Source organism: Littorina saxatilis, linkage group LG17 (assembly GCF_037325665.1).
Source record: "Littorina saxatilis isolate snail1 linkage group LG17, US_GU_Lsax_2.0, whole genome shotgun sequence".
NCBI classification, from domain to species: domain Eukaryota; kingdom Metazoa; phylum Mollusca; class Gastropoda; order Littorinimorpha; family Littorinidae; genus Littorina; species Littorina saxatilis.
Genome location: NC_090261.1, coordinates 38784881 through 38803057, shown reverse-complemented (window position 1 = coordinate 38803057; position 18177 = coordinate 38784881). Strand labels below are relative to the sequence as shown.

The 18177-nt window shown below is 42.8% G+C and overlaps 1 protein-coding gene across 2 annotated transcripts in view; it reads left to right on the top strand.

The window, feature by feature from the left end:
- Positions 1–616: 616 nt before the first annotated feature.
- Positions 617–18177, top strand: part of LOC138952374 (uncharacterized) — a 36776-nt gene continuing 19215 nt past the window's right edge. Inside the window, exons 1-2 of one of the 2 annotated variants that reach the window (XM_070324035.1) lie at positions 617–736; positions 16532–16680. In XM_070324035.1, the coding sequence (XP_070180136.1) occupies positions 16568–16680 (113 nt within the window). In that variant the 5' untranslated portion in view covers positions 617–736; positions 16532–16567. Of the gene's footprint in view, positions 737–14475; positions 14517–16531; positions 16681–18177 lie in introns of those variants that run through there. The other variant, XM_070324036.1, reaches the window with a different exon arrangement.

Sequence of the window (18177 nt, the reverse complement as noted above, 5' to 3'; positions counted from 1 at the left end):
TGTCCCACTTACACTGAAACTATTATTGACCCTGCATGTCCATGCATCTACCTAAAACGTAAAGAAAAGACATCGTTATTATTCCTGATATTCACTGCAAACACTGTTGAATAACTCTCCCCCCCCCCCAGAACACACACACACACTCCTCTCTCGCTCGCTCGCTCTCTCTCTCTCTCTCTCTCTCTCTCTCTCTCTCTCTCTCTCTCTCTCTCTCTCTCTCTCTCTCTCCAGTCTCTCTCTCTCTCTCTCCCTCTCTCAGAATGTCAAATCGGTTACATATTTCTTGGTCCATGGTACATTGACCCCAACCTGGCTCAGAAATGAAAAGTTTCTCCTTGTCAGCGCACCAACCCCACCCCTCACCTTCCAGACACCACCCCCCCTTCCCTACCCCAACCCTTTCACATCAACCTACCCACACCCACCTTACTGCGCCCATCGTCACAATTAATGTATTCTGTGTATAGTGGATGATGATACGCTTTTGGCACAAATTTGCTTTACTTTTCCACTAGCTGCGCCTCTCTCTTTCTCCGGCCCCCCCCCCCCCCCCCCCCAACCCCCCGAACACCTATATGATCCCCCTCCCGCAAAATATTCACCTACCTCCTCCCTCCCTCGTCATTTCTAACTTACTCTGTTTAACAAATCGCATCGCTGCAAACGCATGTCCGATCAAATCGCTTTGACGTGTTGAAGGTACGGAGTCGCTATTCACTCGGTGTGTGTGCAGGTATGTCTAGTGTTTGTTGTTGTTGTTGGTTTTCTTTTCTTTTCTTTTCTTTGTTTAATTTTGTTTGTTTCTGTTTTTTGTTTTGCTTGACAGCCTCTGTTGAACTTTTGTGCTACTTTAAATCTTTATTTTTTATGTGTGTGTTTTGTTAGTACTTGGGACTTTTCTTTTGAGATCAGTGCTGTGTAATTGACTGACAATGTTATATGTGTGGTTAATGTTGAATTTTAATGTCCAATGCATTTTGTAAAGCGCCACGAGACTGCCGATTGGTGGCTAAAAGCGCTATATAGCAAAACGTGTTATTATTATATTTTATTAGTTCGATATCAACTGTATTTTACAGAAAGAAGGGTTTATTGCCTCCCTAATGATTAGATTATAAGAAGACTTCTTAGTATATCCTATTTTAAGTTTAAATGAAGTGGACTAGCAATGATATTAACCATAATGTATTTATGATTATAAAGGATAAACGAGAGTACGTACGAGGATGAATGTTAGGGTGTGTGTGGTTGGGTTATGTGTGTATTGGTGTGTACTTTTATGTGCCTATATGTTTTGAGAGTGTGGTTTTATGTGATGTTATACACGAGCCAAAAGAAAAATGTCTGTTTGTAACATTCAGACAACAAAGTTTTATTGAATTGAATTGAATTAGATGGAGGTTTTGTTCGAACTTGTCTGATATAATCACTTTGACTTGTCGAAAACACTGAGTGGCCATTCAGTTGACTTGACACCGGCGCTGTGTCAATTAAGTGAGGTCTTCATGTGTGTGTGTTTTTTTTTAATTTAAAAAAAAAGAATTCAAGTAATCGTTGAAAAAACACGACTTTGGGTAAAATGTAACGGTTTGCAAGCAAGCATGTTTTATGCTAAATAAGTAAATGTGAGTAAGTGCAGTCAAAAATTGAAAGATGGGACAATTAAGATCAAAAAGCTGTTAGACTAGTACACTGAACATACTGAGAGAGAGAGAGAGAGAGAGAGAGAGAGAGAGAGAGAGAGAGAGAGAGAGAGAGAGAGAGAGAGAGAGAGAGAGAGAGATGATGATGATGATGATGATGGAACTTTATTTTTCAAGGATAGAGGTTTAAGGCGACGCCTTTTCTTACAACCGGTCCTTACTTCTAATACAAATATCTAATAAATGATAAACAAGTAAAGCAACATGACAAATAAACAAAGTAAACGAACGAACCAGCAAACAATCGACAAGTAAGCAAACAAGCAAATAAACATAAACAATAAAATGGCAAAGTAAGCAACATACAAATCGAAAGCGAAACATGCAACATGTTAACACATGTAAAGTGATCGACGGTAAAATTCACACGATACCAACGTTTACACTAATGCTAATAATGATTATATGGTGTAAATGATAATGATGATGATGATGATGATGATGATGATGATGATGATGATGAAGTGATGATGGAAAATCGCAACATAAATTCCACATAATACATATAATAAAGAACATATTTGTGTAATTCATAAAGCTTTGCCAATTGTTGACAGCTACTTGCACGTGTTAAGACTAGTATAGCCATGTAGGTAGACATAAAATGATTATGCAGAGCTTGTTTAAAACTCTTTAGTGAGGTTAATGATCTTATTACAGACGGAATGGAGTTCCACACCATAGCGCCAGAGAAGGCTTGACTAGTTTTGAACAAATCAATCCTGGGTATTGGTGGTAGAAAATTGATAGACCCGTACCTTTCGGTGACTCTGTGAAATAGGTCCTGAATATAGATGGGCACTTCGCCATGATATACTTTATACATCATTACAGTCTTATTAAACTGTAACTGTTTAACTAGCGGCAGGTAGTTTAGATTCTTTAACTTCAAATCAGCTGATAATTGTGGACCATTTAACATGATTTTAGCTGCCCGACGATGTGGAGAGTTTAACTTTTTCATGTGAATATCAGAGACGCCATCCCAAAGAGTTGATGCGTAATTAATATGGGATAAGATGTGGGCATGATAAAATAGTTTTAGTGTTGCGATATCGACATATTGCTTTAACTTTGATAGCAGAAACAAATTCTTGGATACTTTTTGACAAATATAATGTACATGAGATTGCCATTTTAATTCTTGATCGACTATCACACCCAAAACACGATGTTCCGTTACCTGCTGAACAGGTTGTGATTCCAGAGAAAGATTTAACTTAAGAGGTCGTGACTGGTGTTTTTGTCTTGTTGTAATAATCATGCTTTTTGTCTTTCCTGGGTGCACTATCATACAATTCTGGTTACACCAACTGTTGACTTCATTCAGACTAGACTGTAAGGAAATTTCAATTTCTTGAACAGTCCTACAGCTTGTGTGAAGCGTCGAATCATCTGCAAAAAAATCCGTTTTAACTTTGGAATTAGATATATGAAGGGGGAGGTCATTAATGAATACACAAAACAAGATAGGCCCTAAAACTGACCCCTGGGGGACTCCACTCTTTAAACATCCTTTGGGAGATGTTTTACCGTTTATAGAAACATACTGTGTTCTGTTGACAAGATATGATTTAAAGAATGAACACGTTGCGGGATTGTTCACGTACAATGCGAGTTTATGTAAAAGTAATGTGTGATCTACAAGATCAAAAGCTTTCTTAAAATCAAGAAATACAGCCCCTGATATGTCCGAACGATTAATTGCCGATAGCCAGTTATCACATAGTGATGAAAGAGCTGTACTACAGGAATGTTTCGGACGAAACCCAGATTGAAAGTTGTGAAATAATTTGTACCTTTCCATGTAGTTCAGAAGATTCTTCTGGATGTGCTTCTCTAAAGGCTTTGATAAAATAGGAAGCAATGAAATTGGCCTGAAGTTATTAGGGTCAGACACATCTTTATTTTTAGGAAGTGGAACGACCTTTGCCGTTTTAAATGCATCAGGAAACATATTTTGTTCAATGCAAAGATTATACACATACGTTAGGGATTCCACTATGTACGGTAGGGCTAATTTAAGCAACGACGGGGGGATTTTGTCAGGCCCCCATGGATTTATTATTCTGAAGGTTTTCTATAAATTTTCCAACTTCATGTACGGCAATAGTTGGGATAGAGAATGAATCTTGTGATTTCAATTTATGACTACAAAATTCTTTTAGTCTAAACAACAGGGTGTCCCCACCCTCGACTTCTTCATTTACATACATATGATCAATCGATCAGCCAAACACAGAAAGTGCTCATTGAATTTGTCAGGAGAAATGGCGCTATTTAATCTGCTATTTCTTCTCTGGGATTTACCTAACACTTCATTTATGGCTTGCCAAAGCGTGGCAACATCTTTTTTGTCTTCAACCAATTTATGAAAATGATTACTTTTTGCCTGGCGTACTAGCTCGGTAACTCTATTGCGTTGTGCTTTAAATTCTGATTTCCTTTGATTTTTCTTAAAAAAATCACGTAGTGCCATAGCTTCTACAATCTCAGGAGTAAGCCATGGTGGTAATGTAGGGGATTTTACTCGGTGTTGCCTCAGAGGGGCATGTTTGTCAACAATCGGGTAGAGTATACGTGAGAAACAATTAAGCGCCTCCTCAGCCTCAGTACAATTAAACACATCATGGAACGGAGCTGAAGATAAGTCCATGAAAAACTTAGACTCGTGAAATTTTTTAAAGCTCCGATATTCGATGGTTGTGTGTCCTTTTTTATGACATTTTGGGATTATATAGTTCCATGAGCAGCAAGTCACGTAATGATCACTAATGCCAGAATTAACCACATTAACATTCGAAACCATTGTTTTGTTATCCGTGTATATATGGTCAATTAATGTCGCTGTTGATGCAGTTATTCTTGTTGACGTTTCAACTAGTTGTTGAAGGCCAAAGAGGGACAAAGTTGTGCACCAAGCTGTCTGTGGTTTATGCAAATCGATATTGAAGTCGCCTAATATTAATATAGGCTTATTTTGGCTCTTGATACTGTCCATTAGGTTGATAAAATCATCTGTCCAGTTTGACAATGCAGCAGGGTTTCTATACAGGAAACCCACGAGCAGAGGGGTAGACTTATTAATTTTGATTTCAAGCCACAGGCACTCAACATTCTCAGCTTCCAAATCAGGTCTACGGTGAGTGTAATTAACTAACGATTCGTGTACATAGGCGGCGAGGCCAGTTTGCTGCGGTCTCACACTGTCACGCCTGAATATAGAGTAATGGCCGGGGTACATTCAGAAAGTCATCAGAAACATTCGAATCAAGTCTCGTCTCGCTTATGCCTAATATATGTAACGGTTGTTTGCCCTGATTCAACAGTACACATATGTCCGCGGTTTTGTTACGCAAGTGATACACATTCAAGTGAGCAAGAGATCAGAGATCAGATAACGCACTTTCCTTGGGCATACTTATTGCCTACACAAGTCTGTTACCAAAACAATGTTGAACCTGCAGAGTGTTCTTTGCAAATCAAGATCAGCGTAGTCAGCAATATCTACTGTTAAAAAAGATAAGCGTATTCAGTAATATCTACTGTCAAAAAATAAGTCCTTGTTGCAAGAAGGCGCAGAAGATATGCCTTGTCACTCAAAGCTATAGAGCTTTACGCCCGTTCACTCATACTCTTTTAGTCTCAAGAGGAGAGTCCGTATCGTGAATCACTTCAAGTCAGTCAGTTTTCGATTTGAGGAAAGTCTGTATATATCTAGTCACTTCAAAACAGTTTTGCTTCACGGCTCGTTACTGACACACAACCGAAGGAAGCTCCATATGTTCACACACGTATATATCTGTACATAGACTGCACATCAAAGAGTCGTCACTGTTTACACCACTGTATAACTTCACAGCAGTATAAAAGAGCGAATACACTACTCACTCCTTGGAAAGCAGAGTCTCAGTACTATAAATGTTGCTTTTCTCGCGTGGTAACCCCGGCGTTTGGTTACGAAATTTCAGGAACAGGATTGCATACACACACACATACATACACCAACATGACAGAAAACACACACACACACACACACACACACACACACACACATACACACACAGACACACACATGCACACACAAAAACACACACACACACACGTACACACACACTCACACACACACACACACACACACACACATACACACACACACTGTGTAATTACTGGCGAGTCGACAACTGACTAGCCATCACATTTAGCAGTTGCACCACGTGTGGGTGTAGTGGCGGATAGAAGGGTACATCACGGTTGGTATGACGGCTTACTAGCGCCAAAACTAAAAATTAGTAATTAACCCGTGAAAGTTACTAATTTTCACGAGAAAATTACAATTCTGACGGGAAAATTACTAATTTTCACGTGTTAATTACTAATTTTCTAGTGTTAATAACTAATTTTCAAGTGTTAATGTCTAATTTTCAGTTTTGGCTCGCTTCCTGACGGCTTACTAGTGCCAAAACTAAAAATTAGTAATTTTCACGCGTTAATTACTAATTTTCTTGTACCTCGTGACTGTGGGGGCTCAATGCGCATGCGCGACTGTTTCACCTGCCAGAGCAAAACATCCTTCGATTCGAAACTTTTCTGGTCCATAGTTCTTTAAATTAACACTAAGAGCTGAGCGCATGTGTAGATAACCGTGACATACAACTGTTTGTCCGAAAACTTGTTGAATAACGAATTCTATCGAAAGATATTTGTGAAAGTGTGTGAGTCTCGATGAAGAGATCCGTCTGCTAGTCGTCGGACCTTTTGCACATGTCCGACCGGCCGCCATTTTTCCTCTCTCGGTTCGAACATTTTCGGATCGATTGTCCTTCCCTAATACACTTTTAAGCTAATGTATGAGTGTGGTAGTGGAAACAAATATGAAGTACAGCTGTCTGCCTGACAACTTGTCGAATAAGGAATTATATTGAAAGATATCTGTGAAAGTGTGAGACCACAGCCGATCAAAAGTCCGTCTGCTACGAACAGCTTCGTTTCGAAAGTTTTCAGGGTCGATTATTCTTTTCTAAGATACCCAAAACAACGTTTAGGATAGCGCTATTGCAGAAAACAGTGACATGCATCTTCCCGTCGAATTACTTGCTCGATAAGGCCTTCTATTAAAAGATATTTTAGAAATAGTGTGAGAGTGATGTTTGCCGGGCGTTGAAGCCTCTCAGTGCGGACTCTTAAAATCCGACTACTGTGACCGAAAACGAGGCAAATATGAAAATTAGTAATTAACACTGTTAATTACTAATTTTCACGTGAAAACGATAACCCTAGGTTTTGGCACAAGTAAGCCGTCATAGGTTGGAGCACTCAGCCATCATTGATGGCCTGGATAGGTCGAGTGCTTGGGGGGGGGGGGGGGGGGGCGGTCCGTCCCGCTGCGAAGCATGGGGGGCGAAGTGGGAGGGTATCATGTTGGCAGACCACTGTGTTGTGCGCTGACCAGTCCTGTTATCAACAGGCCCCTGAGGGCAGTCAGCATCTCCAGACCCTCGTGCTTGGTGGGGGAAAGAGGGATAGGCTGGTGGGATGAGATGTGGGGGGTTGGGGCCTGTAGATGGACGCCTGCTGGCTAGGGGAGGGAAGTGGGGGTGATCACCAGGAGGGGGTGGGTATGTGTTGGTAGGGTAGGATGGAGGATGGGAGGACGCATCTGCACCCGACCAAAACTGCCGAGACTGACGGAGTGATTGACTGGGTGGCTGTCTGGATGACTGGTGCATAGACTGGCGATCAGGCAGGTGTTGATACTGGCGCTCGGGTCGCTCGGGTTGCAGGCTATGGTGGTAGCTGTTGGTGGCAGCAGGGCTTTCTCCCTTTAAGTTGCAGGCCAGCTGGGCGGTACCGGCGGCGCTGGGGTGGATGGCATCTCTGTACAGCGCCTTACGAGGAGCGCCGTTCTGGGTCAGGAAGCTGCTGCGGTTGTCGATGAAGGTAACCCCGAGTCTCTTGCACACAATTTCAAGAGTTCTGTTTGATGGGTTGATGGTATTGTTGAGGTTGTGGCGTCCTCGGGCGGGAATAATGGAGCTCAGTTTCATTTCGGCGTTGGGAAAAGCTCTACAAGCAAGATTGATGACATCTGCCCACTCCCTATCCGAGATCTCACCACTCTTACAGCTGTTCACCCCTACATGGACTGTAGCGCTGTTAATGTTTTCTGAGGGGGTGCGATTATGAAGCCATTTGCAGAGGTCGTATATTTTCATGCCAGGGACACATACCTTGTGTACTAACACCGACTCAGGCCCTAGTCTGTTGGCGTCGACACCGCGTATCATAGAATCCCCTATCAGCAGCTGGTTAGCATTAGGGGAGACGGAAGTGTTAGAGAGTACCTGTTCAGGAGAAGCCGGATGGGACGACTGATGAACAGGTTGAGACGAAGCGGCGCTATCTTGGTGGCTGCCTGTTTCCGAAGGTCCATTTTCGACGACGTTATGTTCGTTCCCTAGCACATGGAAGGCGTTTGCTGTTGATACACCGTATTCGTTGTGGTGAGATTGGTCGTTCTGAATAAGGCGTTGGCAAGGTATAATGTTGGAGACTACTGAAATTGGAACTGTAGTTTCATTGGGGGTTTGGGTCATTGTTGTACTAATGCTTTTGGGTTTTTTGTTGTCTTTTATTTTAGATTTGAGAGATTGGTTTTCTTTCTCAAGTGCATTTACCCGTCCTGTGAGTTTCTCGATGCTAGTCATGAGTTTGTCCATTTGTGTTTGAATAAGTCCAGCTTCAGTGTGTTTTTGATCTGGACTTTGATGTCTTCGACTAGACATTTGTCAGCCTTGCTTTCGCCAAGGCCGGTAACAGAAACTCCCAAACCGTCGATAAGGCTCTGGACACCACTCAACTCCTCGTCCACTAGTGCAAAACGATTCCACACAATGGGGGAAAATTGTAGTAGAGATACACGGCGCGTGCGGCGGGCTTGGTGGTCACGCCAGAGAGAGAGAGAGAGAGAGAGAGAGAGAGAGAGAGAGAGAGAGAGAGAGAGAGAGAGAGAGAGAGAGAGAGAGAGAGAGAGAGAGAGAGAGAGAGAGAGAGAGAGAGAGAGAGAGAGAGAGAGAGAGAGAGAGAGAGAGAGAGAGAGAGAGAGAGAGAGAGAGAGAGAGAGAGAGAGAGAGAGAGAGAGAGAGAGAGAGAGAGAGAGAGAGAGAGAGAGAGAGAGAGAGAGAGAGAGAGAGAGAGAGAGAGAGAGAGAGAGAGAGAGAGAGAGAGAGAGAGAGAGAGAGAGAGAGAGAGAGAGAGAGAGAGAGAGAGAGAGAGAGAGAGAGAGAGAGAGAGAGAGAGAGAGAGAGAGAGAGAGAGAGAGAAAGAGAGAGAGAGAGAGAGAGAGAGAGAGAGAGAGAGAGAGAGAGAGAGAGAGAGAGAGAGAGAGAGAGAGAGAGAGAGAGAGAGAAAGAGAGAGAGAGAGAGAGAGAGAGAGAGAGAGAGAGAGAGAGAGAGAGAGAGAGAGAGAGAGAGAGAGAGAGAGAGAGGGGAAAAAAGAAAGAAAAAGGAAGAATCCAACAATCTGCAAAAAGGGGGAAATTACAACGAAAGAAAAGCAGGAAAAGGGATAGAACTCATTGTTGTAAAAAGCAGTTCGGTGTGTACGCGGAAAAAGGAATAATAATGCACATTTAACTTTATATATTTTCTATTTATACAGCAGAATAAAAATAATCGTCCTTGTACACTTTTCTTGAAAATGTCAATGTGTGGCCGGTAGCATGTGACATGTCTTTCAGTCTTTCGGTATTCAAATATTATTTTTCTAACAACAAAAACAGATAACACAATTTAAAAAATCTGTCTTTATATACAGGGTTTACTTTTAAACTTTCCGAACAACATTTGTTAACAATCGCCGGGCAATAAACAGCCGTCTGAATAGTTTGTGGGTGATGAACCGGATCCTACACCGGGTTGCGGTGAATGGCCCGCTGACCTATTTACCCCGCGCCGCATTTTCTACAGAACATGATATGTACATATACGTGGTAGATTGTACAGTGTCCCACCAAATGCATTTACCCATGAACCCTTCGTTTTCTACAGTGTGAATAGTGCGTATACGGTGTCTTGCACAAATATATTCATCTGCAGTTAACCCCTGGAGTGTAAGTAGTGCGCATAATGTCCTGCAAAAAGGTTAAGACCTCTTAACCCATGGCCCTATCGATTTCTACAGTGTATATAAGTCAGTATTGCGTATAGTATCATGCAAAAATGCAATGACACATTAACCTATGAACCTTTAGTTTTCTACAGGGTTAGTAGTGCGTATACAGTGTCCTCAGTATTTCCTGAACAAGATGTATTCACTTGGTAACCTCTTGTTTACTGCTGTGTAACTGTCTTGACCTATTTCTCGAGTGGAAGTACTGTGTATATAATGCCATGCAAAATTAACAAATTAACTTCGTTTTCTACTGACTGAGAAGTGGCGTGCGAAAGTAGAGCGACTCAATCTACTTACAAATTATCATTTTGCAGATCGTATCCAAGACGTTGTATAGCGTGACCCCCACAAAAATGCAACGCTAAAAAAATGCAAATAACCTCTACATCTGTGGACCGAACCACTGTACATTGTGGGGACATACACTTCAGCCTATGCATGACCCTTCCATAGAGTGGCCATTTTGTAGATCAAATGGTTTGACTTTTGTGCTATTTCAAAACAAGTTTCCAAATTCGACGATCGACTCAACAGAACGAGGTTTGACATTGAGCGTTAGCAATACTTACCTGATTTAAACCCTCCAGATTTTTACCTTTTGGATTATCTGAAAGTCTGAGTATACACACACACCCCCTTCACCCCCTAAGATCATCGGTGACCTGAAGAAAGCAGTTACAGCTCTAGGTTCAAGGCAATCCATAGACAGGAAAGCTTTCGTGCCATTGACAATTTTGGAGGTGTAATTTGGAACATCTTTTGGAGAAAAAGTACATGTCGGACCATTTTACCTATAGACTCGAAACTTTGTAGAATGGTCGTTGTCACAAGCGGCTTTAATATTAGCATACTTTTATGCTGTGGTGTTAAAGGTATTGTATTGGAGCGCCTGTGTTCCTCTATTTCGCCTGTCAAAGGTAGACGCTGGTTAACTGCAAGTGTCTCGTGGATCATGGAGCTCGTGCTCATGTATTTCACGTGTATTTTACTTGTATTTTGTAAGGTGAACTCAGAGCTAAATTTGAGCTCGTAAATACTCCTTTTTATTCATTCGTTCTTTGCCTTTAGCCGAGGAAAGAAAGCTTGCGTTCCAAGCGAATCCGTTCTTCGTTGAACGGAGGGTCTGTTTACGTCGAGCAGACGCCTGAAAACTGCTATCAATGGCAGGGGATATTGTTATGGCTACTTCAATGCAACCAGGATGTGGTTGTTGTATTTCACTATGCGGAGGCTATACTGAAATGGCCTACTACTGAGGAGATGTCTGCCGCTCCACTGACTTTCGACGACGGCACTGCTCGCCTGGCAAGGACTCGACGTCACCGATGACTCCTGTCGCTTCGCACTACGGCCTCGTTAACTCCAGTTCATGGACGATTTCGGATACGCAAGCACGGTAACATTAGCCTTAGCCCGTCCTAACAGCTAAAAGTGCAGGATCCATAACGTCATTGTGAACTGAGCGAAAGTGAGAGGTGTGAAAGATGCGTTAAAAGGAAAATAACTATTCTTTGTTGTTATTGGCTTTAATACTGGTTGATCTTTGTTGTCGTTGTGGATGTTATCGTAAGAAAGAGTTATATGGTTAGTTAGTGAGTTGTGTGTGTATTTATGTTTGGTCTATGTATATTTGATTTTTTGTAAGAAACGTCCTTAATCTACTGTTCGTGTCAACTTGTGTTTTGTAGTCGAAAGAGTAAGATTGTTTTGAGTCGTGGATGACAGACTGCGTGCGTGTTTTATGCATGTGTGCGTGACAAATGGGGGCTCGTCCGGGATTTGAATTTATTATTACATCGTCACCTATGATTTTGCTCTGTTCGTCTGTTTGTTTGTACCGTCTTGTCATGTTTGATTTTTGAATAGTGATGATTGAATAACATGCTTGTACACTGTGCTATGGCTTAACATGTTTTTTTCACAGGGGCCACTTGTGATACTAGCCTGTGCTGGGTACATGTCTCATCGTTGTTTATAGCATTTTTCCCTGTTGTAACTTATCAGGAAATGTTGTAGATTTGAGATTTTTTTTCTTCAGAATTTTGTTGTGAAGTAGTTAGGTTGCTTTTTCATAGTTGGCGAATCAACTGTTTTGCATTGTTGTGAGAAATCATGTCGGTATCCAAATCTCGCAATGCCGCTCTGGCAAGTTTTTCTACCCCTGATCATGGTAATTCTCCACCCCGTATGACACTGATCACGCCAAAGCATCTGGATGGAGCTGCTGTTGATCGTATTGAAAGATCTAGTTCCCTCACGACAGCTCAAGAAATTATAGCCGCTAGGGGACGTGCTTTGGGCGTTCGATCAGGGGCTGCTTTAGCTAAATACGTTCAAGAAGAGGAAGCAGCTCAACGAAGACTACTTCAAGAAGAAGAGGAAGCTCAACTGAGAAAAGAAGAAGCTCAACGAAGACTTCAGAGGGAGGAACAGGATGCTCAACGAAGACTTCAGAGGGAGGAACAGGATGCTCAACGAAGACTTCAGAGGGAGGAAGAAGAAATCCGAAGAAAAGTACTTCGAGAAGAGGAAGAAAACGACCGCCGCCGACGTCTAGCTGAACTGGAAGAAGAAAAAGTTCGTGCAGAGATAGAAAAGACTAGGAGAGAAGAGACTACTTCAAGTTCTCGTAGTAGGGCTGTTGAACCAGTTCGTCTGAAAATAGATCCATTTGATGAAGCCAAAGAGGATCTCGATACCTTCCTAGGACGATTCGAGAGAGCAGCAACTCTCAGTGGCTGGGACAGGGAGAGTGACTGGGGAGCTCGGCTGGGAGCTCTCCTAAAGGGGTTTGCAGCCAATGTTTACTTAGAACTGCCAGCTGAGGATGCGGGAAACTTTGATGTCATCGTGGACGCCCTTAGAGGATCTTTTCGCTGGACGGCTGACTCCTATCGTTCTAAGTTTAGACTAGCGGCCAAAAGAGGAGAGGAGACTTTTATTCAGTTCGCTACCCGCCTCCGAATTTGGTTTGAGCGGTGGAGGAAAGCCGCGAAGAAGGAGGAGACCAGTATGCTGGAATCCGAGACCTCATACTGTCGGAACACCTGCTGGACCATGTGTCTGGGGACCTCGCGGATTTCATCCGGCAGCACGAACCGGCGAACATCACTGAGACCGCCGAACTAGCTGAGAGGTTTGCTGCATCAAAAAGAGCTAGGAAAAACCCTGTTATGGTGGGTGCCCGTGTGGGAGGTAGTTCCAAAGACCCTTCTAGCCCGAAGAAGAATGCTCCGCCAACCCTCAGTTTGCCAAAGGAAAATGTTTCAATTGTGGAAAAGAGGGCCACCATAGGAGGAACTGCCTACGTCCTTCCAACACTACTAATCTGAGGACGGTTGTAACGCCAGGAACCTCTTCTGACACGTCCGAGTTACCTGCCCTTTGTGACCCATGTAGCAAACTTTCATACACTCCATTATGCACGGTCAGTATCAATGGATCACAAGTATCTGCTCTTCGTGACACAGGCGCCGACGGACTGGTCATTGACTCCTCTTTGGTAAAAGACTGTAAACTCAAGCAAGGGAGTCAAACTATTCGTCTCGCAGCAGGGAACGTTCAGAAGACATGTCCTACTACGATCGTACATTTAGAGTCCCCACTCTTCTCAGGGAACGTTGTCGCTATTGTGGCTGACCAGCTAACATATCCCGTACTCATCGGAAACCGGATCGTTCAGCCTGGAGGAGAAACCCTTGAAGTTCCTGTGTACCGGGCGAAAGCTCAACCTGTCAAGATAGCCGCCATTACCCGAGTCCAAAATACGCGAGAAAAAGAACCTCCTAAAACCCTATGGATGAAGGACTCTGGTCTAGGTGTTACCAGAGAGAAGTTGATCCAGCTACAGACGCTTGACCCAACTCTGTCCAGGGTGCGGGAGCTGGCCAAAGGGTGGAACCCTACACCATCCGGGAAGAAAGGAAAGGTGAAATTCCTTTGGAAACAGGGCATCCTACATCGCCTTTTCATAACCACGGAGAAGACCTTCAGTCAGGTGGTGGTGCCCGAGACTCTTCGTTCGGGTATTTTGAGACTATACCACAATGTTCCTAAGACTGGTCATCGTGAGACAAAGAAAACTAAGAATAGACTATGGCATTCGTTCTACTGGCCAGGGATGGAGGGCGACATCAGGCGTTATGTTCATTCCTGTGATGTTGGCCAGCGAGCTTTACCCAAAGGAGGATTACCCAAAGCTCATCTTGGAATAATACCCCTCGTGGATGAACCATTCAGAAGGATCGCTGTCGACCGTGTTGGCACATTGACAGTCTCAGAGAGAGAGAATCGCTACAGACTGATCACCAGTCCCTTCAACCTCTACAGAAGACCAAGATGACGAACGGAAGTTTGATGCGCTGGGCACTGTTGCTTCAGACATTCACGTTCCGCATCAGAGCAATCCGAGGATGCGACAACGTCGGAGCAGACTATTACAGCCGCATTGTGTAGAATTTTTGTGACGAACCGTAGTTCGGTTTGAGTAGGGGGGTTTGTCACAAGCGGCTTTAATATTAGCATACTTTTATGCTGTGGTGTTAAAGGTATTGTATTGGAGCGCCTGTGTTCCTCTTTTTCGCCTGTCATAGGTAGACGCTGGTTAACTGCAAGTGTCTCGTGGAGCTCGTGCTCAGGTATTTCACGTGTATTTTACTTGTATTTTGTAAGGTGAACTCAGAGCTAAATTTGAGCTCGTAGATACTCCTTTTTATTCATTCGTTCTTTGCCTTTAGCCGAGGAAAGATAGCTTGCGTTCCAAGCGAATCCGTTCTTCGTTGAACGTAGGGTCTGTTTACGTCGAGCAGACGCCGGAAAACTGCTATCAATGGCAGGGGATATTGTTATGGCTACTTCAATGCAACCAGGATGTGGTTGATGTATTTCACCATACGGAGGCTATACTGAAATGGCCTACTACTGAGGAGATGTCTGCCGCTCCACTTTCGACGACGGCACTGCTCGCCTGGCAAGGACTCGACGTCACCGATGACTCCTGTCGCTTCGCACTACGGCCTCGTTAAGATTTCGGATACGCAAGCACGGTAACATTAGCCTTAGCCCGTCCTAACAGCTAAAAGTGCAGGATCCTGCGTTAAAAGGAAAATAACTATTCTTTGTTGTTATTGGCTTTAATACTAGTTAATCTTTGTTGTCGTTGTGGATGTTATCGTAAGAAAGAGTTATATGGTTAGTTAGTGAGTTGTGTGTGTATTTATGTTTGGTCTATGTATATTTGATTTTTTGTAAGAAATGTCCTTAATCTACTGTTCGTGTCAACTTGTGTTTTGTAGTCGAAAGAGTAAGATTGTTTTGAGTCGTGGATGACAGACTGCGTGCGTGTTTTGTGCATGTGTGCGTGACAGTCGTGGACGAACTGAAGTACGTGCACAACAACTATGAAAATATATTTGCCAAACTCAAATGACTGGAAATAGTAACCCCTTCATTGTAAAGTTACACTTGTGTAATGTCGCGCAACATTAATCAATGACATGAACCCATTCATCCATTGGGTATTGCCCTGATCCTGCCTGTAATTGCTGTATTCAAGTAGTTGACTGTCTACTGTTGATTAAGGTATACTACTTCATTCAAATTACCCCAAAGGTAACAATTTGCATGGAGGGCTTAAATCGGGTTAATTTGGCTACTGCTCAATTTCAAACCTCGTACTGTTGAGTCGATCCCCAAATTTGGAAACTTTTTTTGAAATTGCACAAAATTGTCACTTTGTGGAAGGGTCATGCTTATATAGGCTGCAGTTTATGTCCCCTTAATATGAAGTGATTATGTCAACAGATGTAGAAGTTATGAAAATTGTTATGGGTTGCATTTTTTGAGGGGTCACCCTGTATAATTATAAGAATTAGTTCTGCAAAACAGGTCGGTTCATTAATTATGAGTGACTAAAGTACTAAGCTTATAATTGCGCTCTTCGCCGCGTCAAAACAGGTCGGTTAAGTGCTGTTCACATGGCAGACTTTCTACCAACTTTCAAGCGACTTTGGTCGGCGCCAAGTCAAATAAAAATCGCTATGTGAACAGCGCAAACGCTCAAACTAACACATGATTTAATTAAAGTGCCGTTCACATGGCAGATTTTTTCGCCGACTTTGCCTCAACATTTTGGGAGCGATTTCAACCAACTACTGTGGGGGGAAAATTGGTTGAAAGTCTGCCATGTGAACGGCACTTTAATTGAATTATGCGAGAACACACGTACTATGCTTATAATTAAGCTCTTCGCGTCAAAAAGTAAGTAGCAACGAACCAATTCTTTTTTCTGTCCTTTTTAGAATTTAGTCCAGATATGACTAAATGCATTCCAGTATACTGGGAATTGAGAGGGGGGTGATTGTGTTTGGGGTTGTTGTTTGCGTGTGTTCGTGTACAGCAATTCCCAGAAAAATACCGGATTTTTTGTTTTTAGTCTGTAACTCGATAAATGTCTTTGATTACGTCATATCGATCCACAAAAAAACTTGAGACCGCACTGCCGCGACCGCATTCTTTAATCAGATTCATTGAGACGCCAACGAGGCTGTCTTAACCAGGTACGGCCTATCGCCATGTAATAGAGTTGCCATTGACCACACTGAATCTCGTTAACCTGATACATGTATGTACAGTGAAGTTTGTTTGATTTTAGATAAGGCGAACCGTTTTTTGTCACAAAGACTGAAGGATGAGGGAAATCTTTCTGGTAGCAACTGCACTACTGGTGATATCTTTCGCCACTGCGCAGTTGTCTTGCGACGCAATCACGAACGGGACTGCCACAGTTGGTCTACCTTCTGGGTGAGTGTATTCAAAGTATACTTGCAAGCGTACATATCACTATTTGAATGACGGACTGACGGACGGACGGACGGACGGGCGGACGGGCGGACGGATGGAGGGACAGATCGTCAGAAGTACCGACGGACAGGGAGACAAACACACCTCTCACACACACACACACACACACGCACGCACGCACGCACAGACACACACACAGACACACACACACACACACTTCGCTTCGATTGTTGGGGTTGCTCCTTCAATGATCGCAGGAAGTATAATGACAATGTAAAATAACATGAAGCAGACGGTACTATGTGAGACGAATAATATAAGATGTTTGATGGGTTGTTGACAGACCAGCTTTTTTGTCGGTCCGAGGGGGAGCATATCGTCTTTTGTTTCATATTTATTGACCAAGGCCGAAGGCCGCGGTCAATAAATATGAAACAAAAGTCGATATGCCCCCCGAGGACCGACAAAAAAGCTGGTCTGTCAACAAACCACCAAACATAGTTTTTGTCATCATTTTGGTAGTGAGAAAATAAGTGCACAATCAACCCAGGGAGCCATGCTTTGAAACACGGGTTCCGTGCTGATAACCACACGAGTCCCGGTTTGATAACCACTGGCAATCAAAGCTGGCGTGTGAAAGCAACTTTCTGTGTTTTTGAGTTCATTAAATGTTGTGATGAATATGTCAGCTTTGAGGATGCACAGTTCTGTAGGTTCATCTCGGTATTCCACCCCCTCGGCTTTCTGTTGTAAATATTAAGCTGAGTGATCGAATGTGGAAGCTACGTTTGGTCAAAGGTCACAGAAGATTTGTGTCGTGCAGCGAAGGAAAGAATTGCGATCTTGTTTCCGACTCAGTACCTCTTTGTTTTTCATTAGACCTGTCATTCTGCTTGCTCGGCTTTGTTAGATGTTTGCATATCTTGTTGCTATTTTCTTTGCTTTTATTATTGTTTCTTATTTGTGCTTCGTTTATCGATACAACGTCTTGTGCACGGGTCAAAATGTGTGTGTCAGGGGTCGTTTTACTTGAACTTGACGTTCGTGTTTCTCCGAACGTTTGTGTATCGAAACACAGATACACGCACTCCATGACTCTGTAAGAAGACAAAACATATCGCTAGGTTTCATTTGTTTTTGATAAATGTATGACCTTTCATGAAGTAGTTTTGTTTTTTGTTTACTTTTGCCAGTTTGCCAGTTCGTTTTTGGAACTTTGCAAAGCAGTGTCGTGTCGTCTGTTTAGGTCTGGGGAAACACCAATGAAAAGAGCCGAAGAATCCCCGAGCGTTTCTATTGGGTTTGCTTTTGATTATCCATGTATAACGGCTGCTTCCTGCAACTATGGTAACCGGGGATTTATTGCCTGGGGAACATGAGATTTATTTCCCAGGTGCTTGTGAATGAAAACTCGTGAAAATGATGACAACATGATATACTGTTCAAAAAAAGAAACACATAGCTTGTAATATTTGGATAATTTAGTTATATGGCTAC